Below are 26,855 nucleotides of genomic sequence, written 5' to 3' on the forward strand. Positions count from 1 at the left end.
ATTGCCTCGGGTTGCGTTCACAACTCTGGGGGACTAACTCCAGGGGACTAACTCCAGACAAGCCAGGAGTTGCTTGTCTAGAGTTCAATCTTGTGGATCTAACGTGCGGCCAAATGGGGAGCATGTGAAAGCGCCAAGGCCGATTCGCTAGTCTTATTTTGCTTGCAAGTCGATGTCCCAGTTGCAAGATGTCGAGAGAACGATGCTCCCCGCCCGTTCAAATAGTAGTTGCAGTCTGCCGGACAAGAAGAGATCCTTTTCACAATACGGAGCAACCAACTCCTTCCCACTCTTGATCCAGCACTCAGCGATCAAGCAGCCCCCCGTAACCCTGGCCCTTGCGCCGCCGGATCTGTCAGCCCTGTCGCGGCACATGGATTCTGTGGCCTGTTCGTGATTTCGCTTTGCTAATAGATTTGTCTGGAATGCATGACCGTGGCCAGCGTTTGGGCAACGTTGCCAGCTTCCGTTGGTGGGTTTGAAGGCCGCATCGAGCTGCATGGCCGTCTTGTCATCATCATGGATCGTTTAAACGTGTCACGCTGCTCGTGTGACGAAAATCGATGCGAGGAATAAAGAGCCTGCATGACCTCCTTTGTCCAGTACGTGACATGCCAGCGAGACCACCGCGTCGTGGAGGGGCACGAGCAGTGAGGGGCAGGCACGACCGGCGTGCCTTCCACCGCAACATGTCCACGTAACCTTGACATTTGCATTCCAAAACATCATGGTCTCAATCTCGTCTTCGCAATCTCTTGCAACCCATCTCACCTCATCGCCACCGCGCAGCCGAAATTTGCTGTCGGCTTTAATCCGGATGCAGGGGTCTCTTTAACCCGGTGCAGCACCATTCTCCACTAGCCGGTATTGGTCAGGGCTTGGTGGTTTGGCACCTCGCAGCGACGATTCTCTGCATACGTGTGTATTTACGCCAATGGATCTTGCCAAAGCCACCACGCATCCAACATGCAGCAGATATCACCCTACTCCCGTGCCAAGTGAGGCTGCAGGGTTCAAGACACCTAAACCAGCCCATCTGTGGGACGAAGTCACAAGTTGCGGTGAGGCCGCAATGCCAGCAAGATGCCCTTTGGCTTTGACAAAGAGTGAGCTGTGCGTCCGTCAAGGAGGCACGGTAGTTGGGCAGCAAACAGCCTGCCGTTTTCTGCATCACTAATCTACGAAGCAATCACATTTCCCAACATTCCGGATCCTAGATTCGCTAGTTCCAGTGGGGGCCAGCGTTGGGCCAGCAGCCAGACGAAGCTTTTACTGAAATCCAGGCTTCGTCAAAAACACCGATATTCCATTATTTCGTGCTATCTCGGCGATAAAACTAACTGATATCGAATTGATTACTAGTTCCAGTGAACGCTGCAATGCCCGAATCAAGATTCTTAGCATCGCCGTAGTACTTGAATCGATATCTTCCTGGCACAGCGTTCCCCGACGTATCCCACGTAAAGTCGACTTCGCTGTGTCCTAGGAGAGTGCTTGTGCGCCGCCACGTATATACGAGATACCAGTCCGCATCGTCGGCGACTTGGCTCCACGTCCCGTCTTGTCCCTGCTTCTCAACCGCCGCGAAAGTTCCCTCGAGGCGAAGATTATTCCGTGGATTCGCCCCCTGAAACTTGGCTTTGACAACGTCGCCACGTTTATACCTGGCTTGGGGCTGCGTTAAGACCTGGCCGAACTGTTTGAAAAGAGGTGCTGTGTCGTAAATCACAGGCAACACGAAATTTAACGACTTCTTCCTATTATCTGGTGGCAACTGTCCTTGCTCTGGCTTTTCTGTGGCGTCGGGCTTCAAGTAATGCATATTGCTGACTGTGAGATTGATATAAGCGTCGAGTTCATGGCGGCCAAATATTGTTGAAGCGCCTTCATAACGCTGAACATCGTACTCCTCGGGCGTCGCGACGTAGTGCGCATAAGTATTGGCCGGGCTGCCCAGAACGACAATTGGGTCATCAACAAATGAAGTTGCCTGTTTCCCAACGGCTTCCTTCCACCGCCGGCCACTCATCGTGGTAACCTCACTGGGGCTCAGGATCATAACCAGTTGACCGACTCGAAACATCATGACATCCACGATGCTTGGTTCCCATTCATACGGATCTTTAAGCTCTCCTGCACTAAGAAATATGTGCTTGGGCTTTTGGCAGTCTGTTTGACGCTGGGATGGATTCTTGATGAGGTGCGTAAGAAAATCCCACTCACGGTTGTGTGGTTTACCGTTGTCTCCTTGAATGAAGTCAAACTCGCCTCGGCCATCCGTCGTCCCAGCAGCAAAGGCGTACCCAAGTGCGGCAGGGCAAGTCATGGCAGCCTCCCCGTTCGGCAATGTGAATTGCCAATATTCCATATTGTGGAAGAAGTGAAACGACTTAACCGTAGGCCCCTGAACAGGAGTGGAGGATTTGGACATGGAAGTCTAGCGGACCAGGTCAGCGTGTTCCTTGGACAGGAAAGCCCACGGGAATGCACATTTATACTCACCAAAATGTCTTTCACACCCCTCAGTTGGCGAAGCGCAATCTCATGGCAGCTGCTTGCGCCTTGGTCTTGAACTTGCCAGTGAGGACCCCGGCCTTGGCATTTTGCAACAGTTCCATCTGCACATGTTGCAGTCTCAAAATCACACTGTTTGCCAGATCCGTCTTCACACCAAGCCCCCTCTGTATTGGGGGTGGCATCACCGAGGTTTGCTTGACTAAACGCTGCTACAAAATTGCTAGCAAATGCAGAATCTTCCCTCATCGCTTGTTCCGTCATCCATGCTGCCAGTCCTTTATTGTCGCCCGCAACATGGGTATTATTTCGGTAGAGCGATGTACCATGCACCGGAAACCAGTTCAGCAGTCCAGTTATTTTGTTATCCGAGGCTCTGGTGAAGCGCAACAAAGTCATGGTTGTGTCGGTCGACGCACTATACCTGGCTCGTTCCTCGGCAGGGTTTTGTAAGTAGGACCATTGTGATCTATTTATGGAAGCATCCGTAATCTCAGTGGTGCCAACATCAAGGTATCCCTTGCGTACAAAATGTTAGCTGCCATACTAATAATTCTTTGGCATTGCGCAAGCTGGACACGACAGGATCAAAAAAGAACCATGGGCCCTGGATCCTCACCTCTTGGAGACTTTCGTGTGCTCGTTTGATGGACAGTACCGCGCCGTCAACAATGGGCTGATAGCTTTCTTTGGTGAAGCCCAGGCACGGAATTTGAGGAACCAGGTAGTTGTTCCAACCACCGGGCGCGGAATGGCTATGTGCTGCCGCAAGTGCAACATTGTTCTGGCCATAGACAGAATAAGGGGCTCCCATGCCTTTGAGTGCATCCAAAACCCCAAAGCGGATAGCCGTATCTCCGACCAGATTGTCGAGAACAACATAGACAATCCTGTCTTCGGGGTTGTTCACATCACCGATGATAAAAGCTCGGCTGAACAGCCTCTGGCGAATACCGCCGCCGACCTGCTCGAGGTTTGCATAGCCGGTAAGGATGATATCGGCCGCGGGTCCTGTGATGTCTGCTTTCCCAGTACCAATGAGGTACTTGTCCTGCGTCGAGTTTTTCTGAGAGCGAGCCGCAAATCGTGAATGAATTTTTGACCAGTCTGGGCCATGTGCCTCGGGGAACGAACCCGGCAGAGCAAGTACTCCGGGCACAGATGAGAGGAAGACAACAAACAGACCAAGAAGCCACGACACAAACGATTGCAGCTCCATGGCTCGTAGGCTTATCGCGATCTTGTGCCCTGTATTCTCAGTCTTGCCTCGGTCAGCGAGGAGAGGGCTGGCAATTGAGGATTTAAAGATGCGGTATGACCATGACGAACGCCTTACAGCGAAAACAAACAACGTTAGCACACCATTCGACGCGGTTCTTTTCTTAGCGGGACACGCTCGACTTTATGGAGCGACTCATCCAATGTCTCGGAATAAATCTGCTAATGTACGATTGGCCATCGGCCCTCATTTGCCGTCAAGACATTCAAGGAGATCCGAGGCCTAGAGAAAGCTACCTTGGCGATCAGTCGTCAGGGGCATTAGAATTTCACCGACGTCCCGCGACATGGGTTTAGCCACGATTCAAGGACACGGACGAAGCATACCGTCTGTTCCTGGTTTAGCGGACAATCATCATCTTGGTCGCCCGCGCCTTAGCCCATATCACACAGACCGTGCGCGCGTGCAGGGCCGAGGAACAATATCCGCACTGACGGCCAAGTGGGCCTGCCGGCGGTTGAGGCCATCATCGGCCCAAAATGGAAGCGGCTTACGATATTGACGGGCACCTGATTGGACAGCTCGTACCAGATTTCTACTTGAGGGAGGTCCCTATCTTATGTGCATCTGAACTATTAGATCTACATAAGATCTGTGCCTAAATGATGGGATGGCCATGAACGACGTGGCTCGGTTACGGAAGCGAGGGACGCCCATCAACGGCATCGGTGCACCAGATGACATCGTGTCGGCTCCACACCCATAGGTCAACAACACATTGATCCGATAGCTTATCGCTCGGGTTCATGCTTAGAACGTGGCCGGCTGATATGAGATATGTACAAAGTATCGCTCAATGGATGATGAATCGACCCCTCGGTCTCGCGTCGGACTGGGACAGCCCATTCATACACAATCCGCAATGTAATCAGACTCCTCCCACCGCCAGCCCCGACCTAGTTGGTAGCCCACCATATACTGGTTATCACCTGCACCTGCTGCAACTGCAATGGAACGAACTCTAGACTCGGCAGGGATGTCTTTGCACGATGCCGGCCATGGACCAAGACTACCCTCCTCGGTGGCCATGATCCTCCGTGCAACCCCCAGCACAAGATTGTTGTTCCACACGCCTTCTTGCAGAGGACGGGAGGTCATGAGCCCGATAGCGCGTCTACGAATCGTCGGGTCTCGGCATTTCGCAATTATCCCGTATAGCACCGGCACCGTACCGGAGTGCATGTGGAACTGAGGTGAACAACTTGCCTGACCTTTCACATCTGCATCTTGCAGATCCATTGCTTTCTCGGCATAGCCCAGCATGTCGGTGAAGGCGCCAATGTATCGATCCCAGAGGAGCTGGTTCGCTTGATCGCCAGCACAGTTGATGGCAATATCAACCGCGCAATACCTCGACTGTAGTTCCAGCAAAGCCACTGCTCTCTTGTTGGCTCGGGATGTGAGAGTGGCAGAGTTTAATGATTTGAATTCTTCAAATGCCGTAGACCATGCCGAGACTTTCCCCACGAGCCCCCTCATATCACACCTCTCGAATTGCAGGCGGATATCACTGAGTCCCTCTTGGGCGTCGGCCAGAGAAGCAAAGTCAAAGGAGCGCGACTGCTCGCTGGGCTGCAGAATGCTTGTTACAATGGCTGTTATGTCCGGATCCAAGTCTCTTATTAACTGCAACGCCGCATCAGCTGTCAACCCCTGTGCCTTACCCCCTGCGCCTTGTTTCCTTACCATGTATATTTGAGCGACTATACGGCGCAGGAAGCCGTCAGCGAAGCCAAAAAAGGCACTGGCATCAGAGCGTGGCCTTTCCCTTTGCTTTGCGCCATAATTCTTGGCCAGTTGGTTTTTGTTTTGTTCTTGGAGAATTCTGTAACCCGCTTTGACAAGTTGCACTACCGTCGATATGTGTCCTTGCAATGCCTATGAAATGCGACCTCAGCTTACGGGCCTTGATATCGGCAACAACCGCCCGTACCTCGATGCAGATGAACAATATGCACGACATTAAATGAATATGCGCATTGTCTGCAGTCCTCAGCGATTTAAGTATCCCGCCAATCGACATGTTGTAGTGGCGCAGCGCAAATTGGTTCCGACTGGCCGGCTTTGGACTTGAGAAGGACTCGTGGTAGGACGACAATGCAACGAGAGAATGCCGGATACACTTTTCCGAATCGGCAACCTGCATCACATGCCGGGTCCAAAACTCATCCCGGAAAAAAGTCGTCATTTGAGAGACTGTCTTTTCATAAAAGTACCGCAAGGAGCGGGATTCCTCCCGGCGGACAGGTGACGGCACCACGGCGATGAATCTTGGCTCAGCGTTGGCCGGGAGCGGCTCGTAGCCGTCGCAGATGCGGCCGCTGGCGGTACCTAATCCGTTGAAACCTGTGAGAAGGAGCACGTTGGGGAGCAGGGAGTCCGGACGAGGCTAACATCTCTTGCATGCCGGGTGCGTCTCGTCACATTTCACTCTGCGAGCTGCGTGACAGAGTTAGCCGTCTACCGAGCCACGGAACATTGAAGTTTCTGCCGGCCGCCTTACTCCTACGAAATTGCCAAATTAGCATGGCTCAATGCACACCGAGCGCTGAAGTAGAAATGGCATCCTGCACAAGGGACCACGGACACGCACTCGTCCGCCACGGGAAAACTGACTTGCATGTTCGACACCCCGTCCGGACCTTGGGCGCCTTTGCACGCCGACGCTGGCCAGGCTTGACTCTGGGCATTGGGGAGCAGGCAAAACCGCAAAAGTTGCGAATAATCACGTAAAGGAAAGGGACGAGTCCACCCGCTCCTGTCGTACGTACGAGCCTAAAAGGGGTACGCGACCGAGGATATATGTACAATGAAGGAGCTTGAATGTGCACAGCCAAACGGGCTGCGCCATGAGCCGAGGACGAATCTGTCTACCCAAGAAGAGTATGGACATACGATCCGGCCAATCACCTGGTTTACCGCGCTCCAGTTTCTCTGTCAGATCTGGCAACGACGCCACATCGGTTATCGGGACCGCGTTCAAAGTCGGAGGATTCGCGCGGAGAGATCAATTCCACAATATAAGCAGCCGTTGTCTTGGTATTCCCCGGATTTGAACACGTGTATATCGGCACGGAGGGGCCGAGGCACGGGGTTCCGGACATCAGGGACGTCGAGATGTTGTGTCGATACTTTGTTTGTGTTGAACTGTGTGGGCGAGTGGGTTCGATTACCCACCGACGGGGTCGTTGAATTGAGTGGAGGAGTTTGCTGCTGAAAGGGGTACAGTGCTTGAAGATGGCCATCTAATCTATATTTCATTCATTTAATCTTTTTGATCCAGCCATGTTATTGCTCGTTTGCATACGTACCTGGTGTAAAAATAAGCCCGTGCCGTCACTATCCTTGCCAACCCCGCCAGTTCTGTACCAGCCTCTCGGGAAGACGCCACGACTCTGAGAAGAGATGTTGACAAGCTCAAGGCTGTGCATTTCTGTCCCGACCACTCTTCAGGGAGTGAATAGCATCACAAGCCCACCCGAATAGGCATCAAGTAATTCAACTACCTACCGAGTAGATAGTCAGTCTTATCTGCTAGGCATCGTAACAGCTGGGCCAGAGACCAAGTGCAGAAGCCCACTAGTAGACATGTCAGCACGTGATCATCCACGTGTCCAACACCAATTTTGGGGCCTTGGGCCGGCGTCACCTCGCTTCAACTCATCAACATCCGGAAATCCGCCGACAATCAGCCTTCGCGACCTTCACCGTCGCGTGCGTCCAGTTCTAACCGTGCCTTTGCCGGCCGGCCGTGTTGCTCTGCCCGAAAATGTCGGATTCTCCACCACCGTCACCGTCGCAGCACGCAACTGCCCATGCCTACGCCAGCAATGGCCTAGAGATCCTTCAAGCCGCCAGCGATGCTGCGCAGGCCATCCAAAACCCGCAAGCTCTTCAACATGCCGCAGCAGCAGTCGCAGCCGAAGCCGTGTCCCAGGTGTCCCAGGTGTCCCAGCAGCCTCAGGGCGTGGGCATGCCCGGGCTTGCCCAGGGTCCAGACATGGCACAGCAGCATCTGGTCGCCGGCACGGGAGGCATCATGCGCGATCCGACCGTCAATCCGAAACTCACGCGTCTAAGGAGGGCGTGTGACATGTGCAGCATGCGCAAGGTGAAATGCGACGATAGCAACATTCCCTGCCGGCCGTGTCGCGAGCTGGGCGTCGAATGCACATATGAACGAGAGACCAAGAGACGTGGCCCCCCGAACAAGCATGCCGAAGCGGCCAAGGCGGCGAAGCGGCAGCGTCTAGAGATGGCCGCTGTTGTCTTTCCCCCTGCGTCCCCGTCGCCTCAGACTGCGGCCAAGGCGTTGATGAACATTTCGTCGGATGGCATTCTTGATGCCGAGTCCATTGCGCCCATGCCCGTGCTGGAGCTTCTCGTGGACGACTTCTTCACCTATATACATCCCTTGGCGCCGTTTCCCCACGAGCCCACCTTTCGACAGTCGTTTGCGAACCGTGAAGACCGAACGCGGCCCGAGTTTCTGGGATTACTGGCCAGCATGGTTGGTGCCTTGGTCGCGTCTTTTCCGAGAAGCGCGAGGGAGCACCTCAAGGCGCAGCACAGCACGCATCTGTTCCCCAAGGCCATCGTTCTGGTGGAGAAATGCCGCGACATTGCGCTTCTTACGCGCGGTAGTAAATGGATCTTGAAGCAACCCAAGACGTTGGACGATGCTTGTACGAGCTACTTCCTCGGTTTGGCCGGGGCCTATACGCTGCAGTGGAATCCAGCACGCCATTTCCTAGCAGAGACGTTGATTTTGATGCGGGAACTGGGCTTTATGCGGCCAAAACACGCGGGAGACCTGCCAACCTTTGGCACTGATCCGTACTCGACCGAGCCGCTGCCGTTTAATCACGTCAAGGATCAGATCGGGAAGCGCCTTTTCTGGTGTCTCCTGTTGGGCATTAGGTAAGTGGTCGTGTCGAATTTTGGCTCAAGCCATGGCCATATTATTGACGTCTATAGGTCCATGACTCAATTGGGTATCACTGGGACGGATTTGGTCATTGCACCATCTACGCCAAGCTTGCCTTATCCTTCGTATCCCGAGAATGTCGACGACATTTGCGTCCTGGCGAACGAGATTATCCACCAGGCTGAGGGGACCGTCACACTGCTGACAGGATTCCGATTTGGCATCGACATATACACGACGATGAATGGCGTCGTGAGCCTGGAGCTTGCGTATGGCATGAACACGTTGCCTTGGGCGGACCAGCGAATCCTTCTGCGGGATGGCTTGATGGCTGCAAAGGGAATCGTCGACAACCTTCCGCCAGAACTGCAGCTTTCAGCACAGGGTGAAGACGCGAATTCGCTAGCGACGCTAGACGAATCAGGCCTGCAATACGTACCGCCTGTCTGGCCAAACGCCCAGCCGTCCCACGATGTCCGCAACGTCATCAAGACGCAACCAGCACAGCGGCGTCGCTTACAGTACGAGATCCAAAAAGCCAACATTTTCATGTCTCAACTGGCGACGCGGTCGTACTTTGTAGAATTGTACTTTAACCTCCGAGACGTACACCTGGCTGACGAGCAAAATAACCCCGTGGGGGATCGCAGTGAGGAGGAACGAGCATTACAGGACGCAGACGATAAAGAGATTTTTGCTCTCATGGCCGGGGAACGGGAATTAATCGTGCAGAACCTCCTTGAAGTCCTGGGGTCCATCTCCCAGCGAAACATGGAACCCAACGGACTGTCGCTCATCAACAAGATCCGCCAGGTTGCATCGACGCTATTGAACGACTCGGCGGATCGCAAGGGGCCGGTGGCTATCAAGTCGGAAGAGGCCTTGTCTCAACTGATTGACATACTGATCAAGCTGGAGAAGACGGGTCCCGCGGCGGCGAGTCGCGCAGGCGATCCGAACCACATGACGGCAGAGGACGAGGAGGAGGAGCTGCGGCATTGGGCTGACTTGAGAGAGTACCAGCTGAGATTTGCGGCGAGTGGTGGCTATGCCGGCGTGGGAATCTGATGCACCTCGCCGAGACGAAGGCGTGTTTTTTTCTTCCTTGTCCCTTTTGATTTGCATCGTGGAGAAGGATCCCAGTGTGATGGCACGAAAACCCTGCCATGACAGCCACTTGATTCACTACAAGGCCACGCATGATGCAAGGGCGGGGGAGGGAGACCTTTTCAGCAGATGAAAGTGTAACAACAGAAAAAGTATGGCCAGTAAGGCTACTCATGTAACGATGTGTACTATACCTACAGAAAGAATACCACTGCTCAAACCTCGTCGGCTTCCAGCCTAATGCATACCCGTTCCTAGCGCCACGAAATGACTCCGTACACAAAGGCAGCGCAAGACAAGACTCTGCACGGCATCAGTCCCCCTAGTCCCCTGTTTGGCCGAAGACGCAAAGCATTCCGGGCCCGAGTAAACGTAGAGACAAGGGCAGAGACGTACGTACCCCAAAGAAGACACCAAGACGATGAACAAGATGGCCACGGGCCAGGAAAAGTTGACGGAGCGTGTAAAGATGTAGAACAGCCCCGCGAAGCAGATCAGGCAGGTAAACGTCAAAACGAGGTGGCACGCGATGCTGACGACCAGCGGCATGGTCGACGCGCCCGGGATGCCGAGGCGGTTGACGATGATGGTGGCCACGTCGAAGAGGAACGCGGCGAGGGCCTAGGCGCGACAACAGCACAAGTCAGCCCGCACGCTCGCTTCTTGTTCTTGGACGGCCGCACCACGGGAAAGGTCAGCTCGAGGACGCCTTCGCAGAGGGAGACGGCGTCGCCGGGCCTGCACAGGTGGTCCGACTTGATCCACCAGGCGTCGACGGCGATACAGTTTTTTTTTTCGGCATGCAGTGTCGCGATTTGCATGGTTGCTTGCGAGCTGGTGGTGCTGCCTGGCGCCAACACGGGACGAGGCTGACGATCTGGACGTCTGCCGTGGCCGGGGTCCAAGACCAAACGGTGCCTTGGAGGCAAAGTAGGCTGTTTCGACGCCGATATGGACATGGTGCGTGCCGAGGGCGCTGGTGAAGAGCGGGAGGAGAGGGGTGAGAGGTGGGCATGTCCAGAGGAGCAGGTTGGCGAGCCAGAGGACGAACATGTTGTAGATGGGTGCATACCGCCGTTTTGGCGTGGAAGCGTTTGCCACGGTCATGGTGCTTGCCGTGTATTGTTATGCTACGACGGATCGGTCGGTTGTTGTTCGTCAAGGCTGGTCCCGTGCGGGAAAGTCGACAAAACTACGCAGTGTCGCAGGACTCGTTGCGGTGCCGCCCATGCCTTGTTCGGGCGCAAGCCACTGCAATGAAGCAGAGTCAAACCAGACGCTTCATGGTCGATGACAAGTTCTGCGAGTCACGCTCTACGAATGACAAACACCTCCCTACAATACGTAGCCTCACGCAACGAACAAGACACGCTCCTACCACGCATTTCTGTGTAAACCACAACCACTTGCCTCTTTCGGCCATACAAGTCCGCGTCGCCAACGCCAAGTCGGCGCCCGCAAAGCTGATTGGCCGTGTCGCACCATCTGCTGTCACCGGGCCGAGATGCCAATGCCGTCATCTCCACAATCCTGCCCGTCAACCTCCCCGAAGTGCAGATTGTTGCGCGGCGCTCAGTCCCAGCCTGCGGATGACATGGCTCGGCCTCCTAATCGCCAAAGCATCTCGACGACATGAGCGACCAAGCTACAGCAAGCCCAGACGGCAAAATCCAACAGCCATCCCGGCAAGCTGGTGCGTCTGCCTCGGCTCACACCGACGGTGGAATTGCGGGGCCGAAGCAACCTCATCGATAATCTGAAGCAGAGCCAGTCTCGAGTGTCGAGTCTCGACGACCCCCCTCTCAACTTGACTGCTGCATCACTGCCCGAACCACCTCAGCCATCTGGTATCAATCCATCCCATCGACAAAGGTCCTACTCGAAAAAAAAACAAGAGCCGTCACCATGGCCGACATGAAGGCATGGCAGCTCGCCACGCCCGGCGAGGTCCAAGACACACTCAAGCTCACGACGGTCGCGCGCCCAGCGCCGGCCCTCCAGCCTTCCGAGATCCAGGTCCGCGTCATCAGCGCGGCCATCAACCCAGCCGACCACAAAGTGCCAGCCATGGGCTTCGGGGCGCGGGCCATCCTCCCCTTCCCCAAGACGGTGGGCATGGACCTCAGCGGCGAGGTCGTCTCGGCGGGCAGCGCCGTGACGGACGTACTCGTCGGCGACCGCGTCATGGCGCGCCTGTCGCCGCTGCGCCGCCCCGGCTCCCTGTCCGAGTACGTGACGGTCCCGCGCGACGGGTACGCGCGGCTCTCGCGCACCGTGGACCCGGACGTGGCCGCCGCCGTGGGCACCGCCGGGCTCACGGCCTACCAGAGCATCAAGCCGTACGTCCGGCCCGGCGATAAGGTCTTCATCAACGGTGGCTCCGGCGGCGTCGGCACCTTTGGCATCCAGATCGCCAAGCTGCTGGGCTGCCACGTCACCGTGTCGTGCTCGGCCGCCAAGGCCGCGCTGTGCCGCTCCCTCGGCGCCGACGACGTCATCGACTACACGGCCGCCGACGTCGTCGCCGAGCTCGTCGCCCGCGGGCGCGTCTTCAGCCTCATCGCCGACAATGTCGGCTGCGACCCGCCCGGCCTGTACGCCCGCGCCGCCGGCCGCGTCCTCCTCCCCGGGGGCGTCTTCGTCATCGTCGCCGCCGGTCGGCACATTGGCCACGCGGTCTCGGCCGTCGCCACCCTGCTCCGCCCGTCGTTTCTGGGCGGCGGCACCAACAAGGTCGTCTTGTACATGGCGTCGAATAACCGCGACGACTGGGAGGCGCTGGCGCAGTGGGTCAACGAGGGCAAGCTGACGGCCGTCATTGACAAGACGTTTGTGTTTGACGAGGCCCGAGAGGCCTTTGGCCATCTGCAGACGGGCTCGGCGAAGGGCAAGGTTGTGGTTCATGTGTCGAGCAAGGATTGACGCGTCGTCCGCGTCCCACGGCCAGCCGCGCTTGGTGAGTGAATGATTGGGGCTGACACGCAAGGCAAATCGAGTTGGTTAGTTTAGCGCTATGAAATCTAGTAATGACCCTCATGACAGGGCTGTGTCCTTGTCCTCCGTCTCATCATCTAGATGACGCCCCCAATGCCTGCATGTAGCAACGCACCATGTTGTCAAACTGCTGTCCTGCCGTCACTTTTTGCATGGCTTCGACTGAGAGCTTTGCGAATACGGCACAAGGGAGGAGTGCCGCAGTACCAACTTGTCCGGTTCTCTAGCTTACATTGCTGCCTGAATTGTTGTTGGCAGCTTCAGTTCTCATGCTCACCGTCCTTTAAGAGTCATTGTTTCGTATTTCATTCTGGAAAAACAAGAAATGGCCAAGTACCACACAGTCTGCTCAAGCTACTGCTTCGTTTCTACCTCAAGCTCTCAGCCATACACGACTACAACCCGCTACTAACCACGTCCACGGCCATGCCATGCTCCCCCACTGGTACCCAGCTACAAAAATTTGAAATCTCGGCTTGGCCACACTTGGAACTTGTTGCCTTTGTCTGCCGGAAATGATAGTCATTTGCGTCACAATAGTTCAATATGTTCAGCTATCAATCACATTGACACTATCCTATCCCGTCATCCAATCATCCATCCGTGAAAGAAAGTCGTTAGTTGAACGCCAGCATCCCAAACAAAATGCACAAAACACCACACAAACCCCTCCGAATTGGTATCAAACATCAGGGTATCACAAACAAACGCTAATCCATCCGAGGAAAAAAAAAGGTTCAGCCGGTCATTGGCTATCACGGCGACAAACGCCGCGGCACACAACAGTCCGTTGATCCACCTCATAACGTGAGTCGTCGATATCTTCGTCTAAGCGCTGTCCCAGTCTCTCCGCCAATCGTGTATTACGGCCGCCTCTCAATTGACCATCTCATAACAGCCAGTGGGTATCTCATCACGTCATGATCCGATTTCAAGTTGCGAACCAAAGGGGAAAAAACACGTCTTTGTGAGGAAACTCGGGTACAACAAAAGGAAACATGTATGGTCCAAAGGGAGCAAGGTGTGTCAGCAAGAAAAAATGCCATAGCGCGTGACACGCCCGGTAGGAAATAATAGACAAAGTCTGGAGTCGAAAGTAGAGAGGAGAAATCCACCAGTACTGATTCTGGGAAGAAAAGCCACCAGTTGCTTTTCTAATAAGCTGTCGCTGTCGTTCCTTCGCTCGTCGCGACGGCCACAAGCGCCTCCAAGCGCCTGAGCGAGTCAGGATTTGCTTTTCCGTCCTGTTGTTGGGTCTGAGCCGGCTGTTCTCTGCCAGGAAAGCCGTTAAAACCGGTGAAGTTTGGGTGAACCATGCGATCAACATGGGCGCCGCGGGGATCCTGCATGACATGCTCACTGTGTGCCTGCGATGGCGCAGGTCCGTGGTACCAGCCGTGCCTTTTATTCTCTCGCGGCGTTGCAATTGACGGCGCCGACATGGTATGTTGGTGAAGAGATCGACCACTATGCACAGAAGCTGGAAACTGTCGGGAAGGAGGTACCTGATCCTGAAACCGAACGCTTGGTTGATTGACTTGCATCTGAACGCGCTCAGCTTGGGCTTGGACAGCCCTGTTAGCCTCGGAGGCCCAACTTCCGGCGCTATCACGAGGGGGTGTCTTGTGGCTAATATCTAGACGGTTTAATCCACGTTGCAGGCTGGCATCATACATGTTCAAATTGCGGCGTTCGTCAGGCTGAATCGTTTCACCTACTCCAGGCTGGAAAGATCGTCTATATGCCGTCTCAGAGTCTATGGCCATGGCCGAAGGACCATGTTGCTGCTGCGGCTGGGGTGGTGGTGGTGTCGGATGTCGGCGTGGAAGCGGGTCGAACGACTCAATACCGGGAAGGCGCAGAGATGACTGAGAGCTTGACGGGTTTGCGATAGGCGGAGGAGGATTTGGTCCCACGCTCTGATTGACCCCGGCCAGTTGGTTCGACTGAGTCTGTGGCGGCTGGTTACCGTAATTTCGGCTGTCTGGGTGCCATGTGCGTCTCCTCCACGCGTCGTCGCCGGCGCTTGAGACAGAGTCTCGCCGAGTGGACCACCCAGATGTAGTCGACGTCGGAGACGGAACTAGACTCGAGCCCGCGGGCGAGAAGGCGGATGGGTGTGAGCTGTTCATCTGACCAGCACTGAATAAGGCACGTCCGGGAGCTGACTGGAAGGGATTTGCGCTGGATGGCACACTAAGCCGTCGGCCCGGCGTTCGGTTTCCGGAACTGTACATGCTTTGGGATCGTGAGTGGGATGACGTAGGCGAGGCCATTCCAGACATCCACCGCGGGCTGCTCTGTGCCGTTGAGAAGGTAGCAGACGTCGGGGTGCTGAAATCGCCAGGGGATGGGGGTCGATATGAAAACGTGCTGTCTGCGTTGCTTCGGTATGATTCAAGCGACATCCGAGACCGAGGATCCGCGGCCATGACCAGGGGTGGCGGTCGCCTCCTCACATCCATCTGAGGACCATAGCCCGAGCCAACAGAGCTGATGCTGGCAATGCTGGACGTGGACAGACTCTTGGAATGGCCACGAACAGGCCCGCCCGCGCTGCCACCCGTTGATGCTCTGGCTCTGTTGCCTGCTTGCCGTACTCTCTCTGTAGTTCGCATTTGCCGCTGGAAGCGCGAACCTGTTGCCGCAAGTGAATCCGTCGGAATATCCTCGTTTACATGAACAGTCTGAGCATGCTGTCTCAGGTTGTCAAGCCGCGAGAAGCGGCGGGAGCAATGACATTGAAATGGTCGTTCCCCGGTGTGTTTTCTGAGATGGGTAGTTAGTACCTGTGCCACCATAATACCGAAAACCTCGTCATGAATATAGTTGTGACGACAAAACAAACCTGATGTGTCGGGCCAAGTGTTCGCTCCTGGTGAAACTGAGATTGCATGGTGGATAGTCGGTACAATAGAATCGTTGAGACTTTTTCTTTTTATTTGATTTCGAGCCATCGGCACCTACACTGTCCCCATCGGAAATCGTACCGTCATCGCCACCGGCGCCAGTGTCTCCGTCGGAATCATCCATATCTACATCCATAGAATCTCTTCTGGACGACTTGGTAGAATGTTGCGAGTTTTCACGGCGTGGCATACCATCTGCTGATTCGGAGGCCTGTCCGGTAGGAGGGAACGGAGCGTTGGGCAGTGGTTTTTGATCGGAAACAGCAGAGCTGAATGTCGATCGAGTTGGCGTCTTCGAATCGTCGGGCAGAGTACGAGACTGTTGTGGTTGTGGTGGATGGTGCGATGCTGCACTCGGCCGGGGCGTGACGGATGAGGAAGAGCATGTCGTCATGGGCTCCTCCTTGATGGACTCGCCCAACAGCGACGAGTTCACCGGTCGGAACGCGCCTGCCATGATGGCGAGGTGCTCAAGAAATGGCCGTCGGGGCTATTGTGTGTTGGACTGATGTCGTCGGCGAGGATGCAGGTTGAGAGGCCGGCCAGACGGTCGTAACGTTGAGTGAAGGACGGGAGCGTTGCCCGTGCAAGGTAAGAAGGTCAAGGTGAAAGTTGAGTGGAGGGTCGTCCAGCGGATGGAGGGTATTGTTAAGCGGGCGACTGACGGTGGGTGAGGCTGAAGGAGCCTGGAGGAGCAGGGGAGGGGGTGACGAGGCGACCGGGGGGGGCGGCGCCGCAGACACTCGAGCACCGTCACAGATGGGGGTTGCAGTCCGGAGCTCTCAGTAATAGTATCCAGTGGGGTCTGCGCCGGTGCCCTTGGAGCGAGCTTAGTATGCAGTATAGAATGTCTCGTCTCGCTTGTTCCCCGTGTTGGTTTCAGACGAAAGCGTGCGATTTGCAACGGGTGCCGGATGATGCGGACCTGACGAGCATCAAGCCTGAAGTCTAAAAGTCGATGCTACGCCGGCCAAAAGCTTGCGAGCTTGTTGGCTGAGGAAAGCTTATCAAGGTTACAAAGTAAAAAAAAAAAAAAAAGCCGATCTAGGCCCGCCGTTGTGGTGAGCCAGGACAGGACCAGTATTACTCCGTACTGGCGGCAGGAATATTGTTCAAGACAAATACGTGCGACTGCTTGCGACGGGGCTTGCTCGAGTCAAGCCACCGGGAGGTTGGAGGTTGCGGGGCAGAACTGAGTTGGAGTTGAGTTGATCAGGGTTCGTTTGGCACTTGGCTGCTCAAGCGTGAGGGTTGAAGACTGAACACGGATGGGCCTTTATCATGCCCATAAAGCAGCACTTGAGAGGTCAATGAGCCTGCTAGTGAGACCGACTGGGCAACACTCGTGGTGTGGATTGTGAGATTTGTGGGGGGGAGTGTGTGCGCGCGTGTCTGCTGTTGCCGTGATGCGCCGCAACGGGCTAACACTGGCCGGTGCCTGCAGGTACCACGTCGGCACAACAGGGCAGGTCGAGAATGAGCTATGCAATACGGTCCAGGAACACTGCCCATCTGACAAAGAGAAGACCGACTGCCAATGCCTCACAATGCGCAGAGGGAGGCTGCTTGGCTCCGACTATGTCTTGAATTTTTTCGCCCGGCCAAGAACGACGCCGAGGGCCGGGTGTCAGAAGCATGAGCGGTCGGCGCCTCTCAAAGGAAGACGAGCACCCATGCTGTTTGCGGAACGTTGCCTCGTGCGAAGACTGCCAACAGCCCAGGCTTGATCGGAACCACCACGGAGGAGGGGACCTCGCCGGGATGATGCTGCCTGGGGACTCGGGACCCAACATTCAACCCAGGGGAAACGAAGTCATGCGGCACGGTGACAGGGGCATGGGTGGAACAGGCGGAGGGACACAACAACAAGGAGGACCATTCAACTTTGAACAACACCGCCCAGGGCGACATATGGCCACCTTGGACCAACCTGTGGCGACAGACAACCAGAGGGGGCCACCCATAAGCAGGCGCAAAAAGGCAGCATCAGATCAGGGAGGCGTCTTGTGGATTCAAGCTTTGACAGCTAGCAAAATCGGCCGAATGATTGGAGGCTGCCGTGTGGCAATGGAAAGAAATGGGGCCGACGATTCCTTGTGGTGTGCTGAAGGACAGAACGATTCTTCTTGATGCTGATTGCTTTTCCCGCCTCTGACGGATGTGGTGGAATAACTGCTAAACTTCAGCATGTACCCGAGTCCTGATAAGGGCCATGCTTCGCCCTTGAGTGGAGTCCAGATCCAGCCTTGGGGGGGCCTTGGTCCAGTCCAGCTAACCAACCACCTTGTTTGAATGGCAAACAAACGAAGCTAGTGAAAGGTAAAAGCAAGGAGAGTCCTGCTTGTGTGCCTCGCTGAACAGTAGCGTGCCGTGCTTCCAGGTACTGTATCCGTGCTGCCGTGTGCCCGTGCTTCTCCTCTTCCGAGTATCGATGGATTCCAACCTCGTGGGCACGCTGTTGTGTCTCTGGTACGGTACATCCAGGATCTAATAATAAAGAAGCAAAGCGGACTAACCCTGCGCGACCCTGCAGCACCCGAAAGAAGCCTTTCCCCCTCTTCTCTGGGGTGACGCTTTGGCCAATACACGCATCTAAACGAGAACGCAAGACATTTGCTGAAGCGAGACAGACTCCAAGGATAATATGAGAGGCTCCTAACTCGCACCGGCGACTGGGACAAGCCTTGTTTGCGTGGTGACTTAGCGGCTCTGCCAACTCAAGCTTGATGACTGCGCGCCGTGCCTCTCCTGGTTTGGCTGCTTCACATCGACATGGTCTCTCGGTGGTTGGTGCCACCGAAATGGTGCAATCTTCTCCGCAATGCGTATATCGTCAGCACTGCGGATTACGCAACACGACGTCACCCAATATGGCTCATCCCGCTGGCAAAGTAGATCTCGGAACACTAAGGTTGTCTACGGGCGGCCATTGCCGCAGTAGATACTGGCAAGCTTTCATGACCCAGCACGGAGGAAAGGTATAAGAGGCTAAACCTCCAAGGCCGAGTGTCTCTTCTAGCAGGCTGGGCTGGCGGTAGTATCCTGATATTCTGCAATGGTGCCGCAACACTCGGGTGATATCCATGTTCGCAAGTACTATCTCAACTAAAATGCTCCGCCGAGGCCACCCGGCCGGCAAGCATCAAACCTGTGCAAGGTACAGACGTAAGGTACAGGTCATCCGCCCATCTTGGCGCGGGCGGGGTCCAGGTACACAGCGTCCAGTCAAGGCACTCTGTTTCCTGAACGCCCTTGGGTGTTGCTGGATTTCCCAATCAAGTGACCAGTTGTCACCGTTGGGCCAAGTAACGGTTACGACTTCTACAGGCAGTTGCTGTACCCACGGGAGTGTCGGAAGTTCTTGTCGCCATGCTGGTCGCAAGCGGTATGTGGACAAAGCTGGCTGACTGCTTCCGGACGCTGTGGCATAATGACTGAGGATCGATCGATTATTGATTAGGCTCGCAATGAGACCCGTTTGTTGCCTCTTGATAATTTTTTCTTGGCTCCGATTTCTTCTTATTTGTACCGTCGCGCTAATACCAAGGCCGACTTTCTCACTGTATTATTATTCACAACATAGATGGTCGCGAACCTGAGTGATAGTGCTCATGTCATTGGCACCGCCACGGTGCGCAGCGAGTTGGCGCCATTCAGCATTAATGGGGTGGTAACCTCTTCACCGGTCCACACTCTGTTGTCATATCGGCTCTTATTTGTCAGTTGCCTGTTCTCTGGACGCCTCCCTGCCATTCATGCGAGGGGTGACGGCCCAACAAAGCGCTGTGCCTCGCATCGTGGTGGAGCTCGAGATGCCCCCCCCTCCAGGCCCTGGTTTGATCTGATTGATGGCTCTTGCAACAATACATATATCGTGCCATTCGAGGCTGCAGCGAGGCACAGTACCCAGGCTGACAGAGCTTCATTACGGTGAAAGTCTGCCAGACCGCCTTACTTGAACTGTTCAATGGCAGGAGTTAGATTTATTGGCGTTGTTTGTTATTGTATGAGGCCATTGGAATACAAGTTCCAGTAACCTTTATGTCAGCAGCTGTAAATGTGGTGTCTGGCAAAGCCGAGACCAGTACGCCAACTTCGGGGGGAATTAGACCATCGTGTAGCTATCCATCTCCCTCGCGCCCTAGCTCGAATCAGTGGTCGCGAGACGTTTTCAGAATGAAGAATGCGCCTTCCAGAGAGGTGAAAAAGTATCGATGACTACCCCACGTACACTTGAAAGACGATTGAGTGATGGCAAGAAGTGGCAAAATAGAGTGCACCCACATGCCTGTGAAGCTAATAAGAACTCGACCTTGCCTGGGTAGGGATGCCACACCGGGGTTGAAGCAATGGAGGGAGTGACCATCGAGACAAATAGTTCAGCCTTTTGTTGGACGCAGAGCCGCATAGTTTCCAACAGTGGTATTAGGGTTAAATAGCGGGTGGACGTGGATTTGTTGATGGCGTCAAGTATACCCACATTGTGAAGTGGGAGACGGGCGCAGTGTGCTTCTGGGATTGTAGTACCAACTATCGTACTCCGTAATAGTTACGAATTAAACGACGACGGATGGCGGGGTCTGTGTATGTATACTCAGAATCAGGCCAATGAACATCACCCAGAGGCCACGAGTGAGCATGCAGTAGTCAAAGCGGATGGCTGGCTGATTTACATGCTGACATGTGTTAGGGACCAGTCGGCAACCTCGCTATCTTCTAGCATTGTGGAGATGCCGTCGATCAAAGAACTGGTCCGGTGGGCAACCAGTTCTGTACTCGGTAGCTGTTGGAGAATCGAGGCGGATCCATGGCGTGCCTGGGCCTGGCGGCGGGCCCCAGGGGAGACTGACTGCGGTGGTTTCGATCCAATTCGGAAGTTGTGTCACGATGCACAAGAAGTATTGGCAAGACGCTGTAAAACAAAGGAGCTGTCAGCTGTTGGTTGTTCTTCTTGGTAAATTGTAAAATATGGCGAATTGGGGAGTACGCCGTAGCAACCTTGTAGCCACGCGCAGCTGTGGTCATCCATGCTTCTGGGTTGAGAGACAAAACGAGTCGCGGAGACAGAACAACGTGCAGGTGGCCGCATCTGTTTGGACGTGTTAACAACTGTCTTAAACAGAGACCTGCTGATTTGAGGATGAACCACCCCGTCTGACATGTAACAATTTGCCGATTTGCACAACGTTGGGTGAGTGGAGAGCTCTCGCAAAAGCCAATGCTGGAATTTGAATTGCTCTTGTAGGACCGAAGGATCGAACATTAAACTCCAACCTACCGCGGCGACCAGCCGAAATCGGTCACGGTGATGGCTGAAGTCCGAGGAGAAGCGCCGCATGGATACTAGCATTGGTAGCTCGAAACTGCTCAGCTAGAAGACGTGCAGCGGAAGAATTCTCTTGGATCGTCGATGGGGCACACAGACTCGCACTAAACGACAAGCCAAAAATCAAGGTGGCGGATATCTCACGCCTGAGGCTAGTCCGAAGGGCCGAAGGAAGGAGCGATGAAGGTCCCACCGTGACGCGACGTCTTGCGACTGTTACTCGTGATGCTTGACGTGTAGCCACTAGAGCTCATCACCAAACACCGTCACATTTTCAGCTCCAGACGCGATTGCCATGTCAACTTTATCACACACCATCCCAGAGCTTCCAACGTCAGAATTGCATATTGCTTCCTGAGCTCCAGCCTTGCATATTATGCCGCTACCCAGACCCTGCTACGCCTCCACCTCGGTCTGCAAGATCAGGGCCCTTGTCACCGAGACGTGGGATGCATTTTTTATCGGTAGATACTGGATCAGAGCAGGCATTGTTGGGATGGTGGGTAATGTGCATGCTGCATGTAAATGTGGTGATACGTCGTGCAATGTCATCCTGGTTGGAAGCAATTGACAGGTTGGGCGTCTGCTTGGGAAACCATCATGTTGCAGCCTCCGAGATTGTGGACAGGGTTGGGACAAAGGACGATATTGCTTTTCATGCTAGATTGCATTAGTGCGAGGTTAGCAGGAAGCGTATAATGGCATTCACTTGCGAATATCTCGGCTTCTTGAACTACATTCAAGACGGAAAGGATATCTATTGGCCACTATACTACCCACGCTGCGTAATCAAAAAACCATACAAAGAATACGTAAGTCGTCACAAGTGATTTAAACATGTCCCATTCGTAACTATGCCACCCACCATGCAGTAACAACACCGACCATGGACATGGACTCATGATAACTCCAATGATGTTTCAACAGCCACGCCAGGTCGCTATTGGACGATGTTAAATATCCAACATGCTCCTTACCTGCTGTGGTTCCGCATTGATGCTCAATGTTGTAGACGTACTATTCGTCCTCTGTGCTGACAAGGGCCTCTGCGTCTCCGATTCTCCCCTTTGCCTGTCGTTGTATGGTGGTGGCGGGCCGTCCTCCATGAGCTCAGTCGCTCTCCTGGCTCGCTCCATAGCAAGTTCTTGGCTGGGGAACAAGACAGTTGCGGCGCTTTGCATAAGCCTCTCCGCGTGACGGCGATCGTTCTTTCCCAGGTACGGGTTAGCCAACGGGTCGTCGGTAACCGAAGTTGTCTTGTTGAGGCTGTGAATCCCAGCTCTATCAACACGCGGGTTGTGAGGGTCATCTCGAAGACTGCTGAGCTCAATGCCGTCGTTGTTGATGGCAGAACGCTCGGCTTCGAGACGGGCATCTCTTTCAGCATCATTTTCGACTCGTCGACCAATCCCCCGCTCGCCGCCGACTTCATTGACATTTTGGTCAATCTTGTCTCTCATCGTGCGGAGGTGATCACCTCGCACACGCCTCCACCACGCCGGTTTATGGACTACGCCGAGTTCACGATCCACAATATCTCCACGTTCCCTTCGCTGCCTGATGAGTTCCTTGTCCTCATTGGGCGAGGCGTATCCGTACACAATCTGTATGTATATGATGAGCAGGGAAGGGCCGTAACCCCAAGCCATGATGATTGGTATGTTTCCGTCCGCCTTGACGAGTGAAAAGTCCCAGATGAACGATATCACTGCTTGATAGGCAATCAATGCAAGCGCCAAGGGCATGGTGAGCATAAATCGAAGAGGGACGGCTTGAATGAATCCGAGAGCTCTGTTGAATATGCCGCGGTGACGAGGTTTGTAGTGCCGGATGGAGTGTCGCAAGGAAAATAGAATGGTGAGCCATGAGATGACCAGACAGAACGCTCCAACCTTGAAGCGCACACTTGTAGCATTAGGAATAGCCACGGCGTTTGTCTGTTCGACTGAATGCTGGGACTTGACAAAGTTCCAACTCCTGGGAACAACCATGAAGAAATTCTAGAGTAGGGATCAGTAAATGTGTCTTTGGACAGTTTCCCGAAACAATGTCACACTTACCATCCAAAACCAAAAATAGAACCATAAAGGCAGCCAGAATTCAAGCTTAGCCCGTCTATCATCCTCACGATACACAAAAGGGTTTGGATCAATAAACTGTCTCTCCAGCCAGCTCCCCCAGTGCCGCACAGATTCCCATACCAGAGCGACAGTTCCCATACACATGAGGAACCAGAAGAAGACGCAAAGGATAATTGGCAGATCCTGGAGATAGTATCGCTCAATTTCGACATTGGAAAAGAGGCTGACAAGGGCACAGGCAGCGACAAGGCATGCCCAGTACCATTGCCATCTTCGACCGATGGGGTAGAAACGTTTTGTGGTGCGGAGATACAATGCGCCATGCTTGGCTAGCGCAACGAGAGTGAGGACAATGGAAAGAGCGTAAAAAACACCAAGACCAATGCCGGCGTAGCCGCGTTTACCAATGGGGTTGATGGAGCTGTAACATGTTGTCGCGTTGAGGAAGCTGCCGTTGGCCCGTACCAATACTGGCGAGTAAGGCGCAAATACGAGGTAACAATCGGATATGTTGGACAATGTGTTGTTGCCCGGGTAAAAGGTATAATTGTTGTTATCGAGGGCTGTGGCGTTGAAGTGAATATTGCCAATGACGGTATCACTACTGTTGTCGCCGGGCGGGAAGCTTGCGTCTCGTCGGAACAAGAGATCGCGAGCGTCGAAGACGTCGAAGTGGATCATGTTGACGATTGTTTGCTAGAAATGAAGCTACACAACAATTGTCGAATCGCACTCGCGCACCCTTCGAGGGCCGGGCCGTGTTTGATGGACGTTGTCAACAAGAATTGTGATTATAAGCTGGGCATTGCAGTATTCGCGCGCTGGAGAAGAATTTCCGGAAGCGGTTCGCAACGACGACAAGAAGACTGGCTGGCACTCAGCAACAACAGCAACACGCCAAGTCAGAAACAAAGCAAAACCGCCGGGGGAGAGGACAGACGGGGGAGATGAGCTGAGAGGGTTGGGGAAAAAAACATGAGGAAGACGCGGAAGTTTTTCGACTACGGAACGCACGGCGAAGGCTGGTGTGGCCGAGAGAGCCGCGACACACACAGTGCGATGGGGACGATGTGGAGTGCCACTTGGGCATGCAGACCACTAAGGCACAGTGCTGATTGAAATTGTTTCACACAGGCCGATGACGCTCCCCCATGTTGCGGGCCGCCATCCAAGTCCATCCGAGCAGCTTGGCCGTTGGTTACATATGGGCTACATTTCAGTGGGTTGCGGCAATTTAGCAGCCTGGCGGGCAAGGAGGCGACGGCGAGTCCATGGACTTGACAGGGATGGATCCTGATTGTCCAGATGGGATATTTTGCTCCACCACGGCATCGGCACTGACGGCTCCGGGTATTCTGAAGACCTTGAGTCTTCAATGCGGTACACACCGCGTACGGAGTGTGTCGAGCCGTGAATCGTCATGGTGTTGTGCATATCCACACACACACACACACACAGGCCACACCCAACCGCCGAGACACCGAGACACAGTCCCGCCACACGACAACGGCGGCTCGCATCGACAAGACATTGAACTGGACTCTATGTTCGTGGTGACGCTGTTGTAGTTTTGGAGTCTGGTGGCCCTCTGCAAATTTGTCCTAGGCCAATCCTAGACCACAAAAGCCATTGATATTGCCAGCTGGCCAAATCAGCCCCGCCAAGCTCAATAACCACCTCCACTACGATGAGATAAACCCTCGAGTGCTGCCCTCGCAATCACCACCATGGCTGCCGAACCAAGCACAATCCAGCCGGACGAGCCCTCCTATATCGACTACGAAGCCTTCCTCTCTCCCGACTTCTCTCCCGCCCAGTTTGCCAACACGCTCGTCGTGTCGACCAACAACCCCAACGACACACCACTCGATCTCTCCACGCCGCTGTCACGAGTTCTTTTCGACGCGCAAGAGGTCGACTCGCACATCGACCTGCTGACCACCCGTTCCGCGGTCCCCTTGTTAGAATACACACGGGCGCAAAACGAGGCCAGCCAGCGCATTGTTTCAGAGCTCGACACCCAAATCAAGAGCCTCGACGACAGCTACAAGCAATTGGAGAGGGAGGTTATCGACAAACATGCCGAGGCAGATGAAGTTCGACAAGTTGCCCTACGACTGTGGGAGACACTACGTCTCGGTAGATCCGTTGGTCGCTGTCTCCAGCTCGGACGCCAGTTGGAAGTCCAACAGTCCGAGCTAGGCGGCCCTGGAAGCAAGGAAGATCACGGAGCACTCGTTCGATGTTCATACACTATCCTGTCTCTCCGCGAGGTTCTTGATGCTACCGGACCAGGCGAGGAAGGCCACGGCCTGGGCAAAGTCGATGCCATCCGCTCTCTCCAAGATGCTGTCATTTCGCCCATTGAGCGATCCGTCCGCGAAACAGCCGAGAGGTTCGTACGCGAGTTCTCCATCCCCAACAACACAACCTTTGCCCAGGGGGAAGAAGCAAAAGCCAAGCTAGAATCCGCCATGGCAGCCTTGTATCTCCTCTCGCCCACACACGGTGTCAAGCCCGACCGCTGGTCGCCGCGCCTCCTCCTCACCGCCCTAGACAACTACATTCGATCGGCCCTCCAAACGAGCATCACCTCGCTGTCTCGTTCCCTCGGACAACTCCCTTCTCTAGACCGGGCCTTGTACGACGTTACGTCCAAGTGTCAAAACATTATTGCCCTCGAAATCATCCTGCACGCCACCAAACCCCCTGCTCACCCGCTACTCCCGGCGGCATCACCCCACAAGCATCCAAGCCTCATCCAGCCGCTCCTTGCTCATCTCGAAACGGGATCCTTGGCATCGTACTTTTGGCGCACCATTGCGAGCAGTCTGGCCTCTCGAGTTCAGGACATTGTTAACAGAGGTGGCGTTGTTGCCCGATCACTGAAGTCGAATAAGGCCAACGTCGGGGATGCTATTCGCCAGGCTGTGATTAACGGCTCGCAGCCACCGGGAGCGTTTGCCACGGGGCGGAATAAGGAGAAGGCCGCGGAGGCGAATTGGGATAGGGAGATTGCTGTCATGGTGGGGAGCGTGACGAATAATTTGCGATGATGGCATAGACATGAACTCAAACGGACGCATATAAGCATATAAAATCATCTGGTTTTTGGGATCCGGAAAAGAAATGATAAAAGCAAGTAATCTATTCTGCCAAACCTGATTCGGTCAACAAGTTTTCAGTATCTTTGTGCTCGCTCATGTGCATGACAACCCCGAGGGCCATTTCAGCGTACAGACGTCTTGAAGCGAGGTCAACGCAACGTTGACATCCTTTTTTGCGGACATGAAACCAATGGTTCACACTATTGAGCATAGCTGACGCAACAGCCGCATGAAACCGGGCCACTATATCTCAACATGGGTCATGTGCAAGTTTCCACAAGTTTTGATCAGCCGCGGCGCCTCGTCTGTAAACTCCCTCGCCATATCCTACCCGTCAGCATTCAGAGAGCGGCAGTCATGAGTTGTTGCAGATGACCTCCTCACCGAAAAGATGCCCTAATGGCCATGCTCATTCTTTATTGGCTAGACAACTCAGTCCGGCGATGAGACACAAGCCAACCCCTGCCTACCTTGGTAGCTACTCGTAGAATCTGGGGCATCCTGCTTGAGCGTAGCCGAAAGAGCTGGATGACCCCCGTTCTTACATCCAGCCATGCCTATGTATGAGTCCTTGCGAGATAGGCCAACACAGTAGAAACTGGAAATTCCGA

The 26,855-nt window shown here is 54.5% G+C and overlaps 8 protein-coding genes across 8 annotated transcripts; 3 read left to right on the top strand and 5 right to left on the bottom strand.

Annotated features, from left to right (window-relative positions):
- Positions 1-1,336: 1,336 nt before the first annotated feature.
- CDase_1 (Neutral ceramidase) lies at positions 1,337-3,733 on the bottom strand (the record flags this gene model as incomplete). The annotated part of the gene is made up of 3 exons (XM_014685416.1): positions 1,337-2,437; positions 2,503-3,033; positions 3,134-3,733. 3 exons carry the CDS (start codon positions 3,731-3,733, stop codon positions 1,337-1,339), a joined length of 2,232 nt encoding a protein of 743 aa, XP_014540902.1.
- A 906-nt stretch (positions 3,734-4,639) lies between these two features.
- On the bottom strand, positions 4,640-6,321 carry atnN_2 (Aspercryptin biosynthesis cluster-specific transcription regulator atnN; the record flags this gene model as incomplete). The annotated part of the gene is made up of 5 exons (XM_014685415.1): positions 4,640-5,419; positions 5,480-5,671; positions 5,727-6,124; positions 6,188-6,232; positions 6,297-6,321. 5 exons carry the CDS (start codon positions 6,319-6,321, stop codon positions 4,640-4,642), a joined length of 1,440 nt encoding a protein of 479 aa, XP_014540901.1.
- A 1,241-nt stretch (positions 6,322-7,562) lies between these two features.
- Positions 7,563-9,788, top strand: G6M90_00g055050 (uncharacterized protein; the record flags this gene model as incomplete). Its single annotated transcript, XM_014685414.1, has 2 exons — positions 7,563-8,713; positions 8,771-9,788. 2 exons carry the CDS (start codon positions 7,563-7,565, stop codon positions 9,786-9,788), a joined length of 2,169 nt encoding a protein of 722 aa, XP_014540900.1.
- Positions 9,789-10,081: 293 nt separating this feature from the next.
- Positions 10,082-10,934, bottom strand: G6M90_00g055060 (uncharacterized protein; the record flags this gene model as incomplete). The annotated part of the gene is made up of 4 exons (XM_066130593.1): positions 10,082-10,130; positions 10,228-10,448; positions 10,511-10,565; positions 10,702-10,934. 4 exons carry the CDS (start codon positions 10,932-10,934, stop codon positions 10,082-10,084), a joined length of 558 nt encoding a protein of 185 aa, XP_065986816.1.
- Positions 10,935-11,732: 798 nt separating this feature from the next.
- G6M90_00g055070 (uncharacterized protein) lies at positions 11,733-12,749 on the top strand (the record flags this gene model as incomplete). Its single annotated transcript, XM_014685413.1, has 1 exon — positions 11,733-12,749. The coding sequence occupies one exon, from the start codon at positions 11,733-11,735 to the stop codon at positions 12,747-12,749; it is 1,017 nt and encodes a 338-aa protein (XP_014540899.1).
- A 1,226-nt stretch (positions 12,750-13,975) lies between these two features.
- Positions 13,976-16,187, bottom strand: dvrA (C2H2 finger domain transcription factor dvrA; the record flags this gene model as incomplete). The annotated part of the gene is made up of 2 exons (XM_014685412.1): positions 13,976-15,590; positions 15,670-16,187. 2 exons carry the CDS (start codon positions 16,185-16,187, stop codon positions 13,976-13,978), a joined length of 2,133 nt encoding a protein of 710 aa, XP_014540898.1.
- A 5,822-nt stretch (positions 16,188-22,009) lies between these two features.
- G6M90_00g055090 (uncharacterized protein) lies at positions 22,010-23,818 on the bottom strand (the record flags this gene model as incomplete). The annotated part of the gene is made up of 2 exons (XM_014685411.1): positions 22,010-23,056; positions 23,117-23,818. The coding sequence occupies 2 exons, from the start codon at positions 23,816-23,818 to the stop codon at positions 22,010-22,012; spliced, it is 1,749 nt and encodes a 582-aa protein (XP_014540897.1).
- A 1,046-nt stretch (positions 23,819-24,864) lies between these two features.
- Positions 24,865-26,193, top strand: COG5 (Conserved oligomeric Golgi complex subunit 5; the record flags this gene model as incomplete). The annotated part of the gene is made up of 1 exon (XM_014685410.1): positions 24,865-26,193. One exon carries the CDS (start codon positions 24,865-24,867, stop codon positions 26,191-26,193), a length of 1,329 nt encoding a protein of 442 aa, XP_014540896.1.
- Positions 26,194-26,855: the final 662 nt, after the last annotated feature.

This window comes from Metarhizium brunneum, chromosome 3 (genome assembly GCF_013426205.1).
Source record: "Metarhizium brunneum chromosome 3, complete sequence".
Classification (NCBI taxonomy): Eukaryota; Fungi; Ascomycota; class Sordariomycetes; order Hypocreales; family Clavicipitaceae; genus Metarhizium; species Metarhizium brunneum.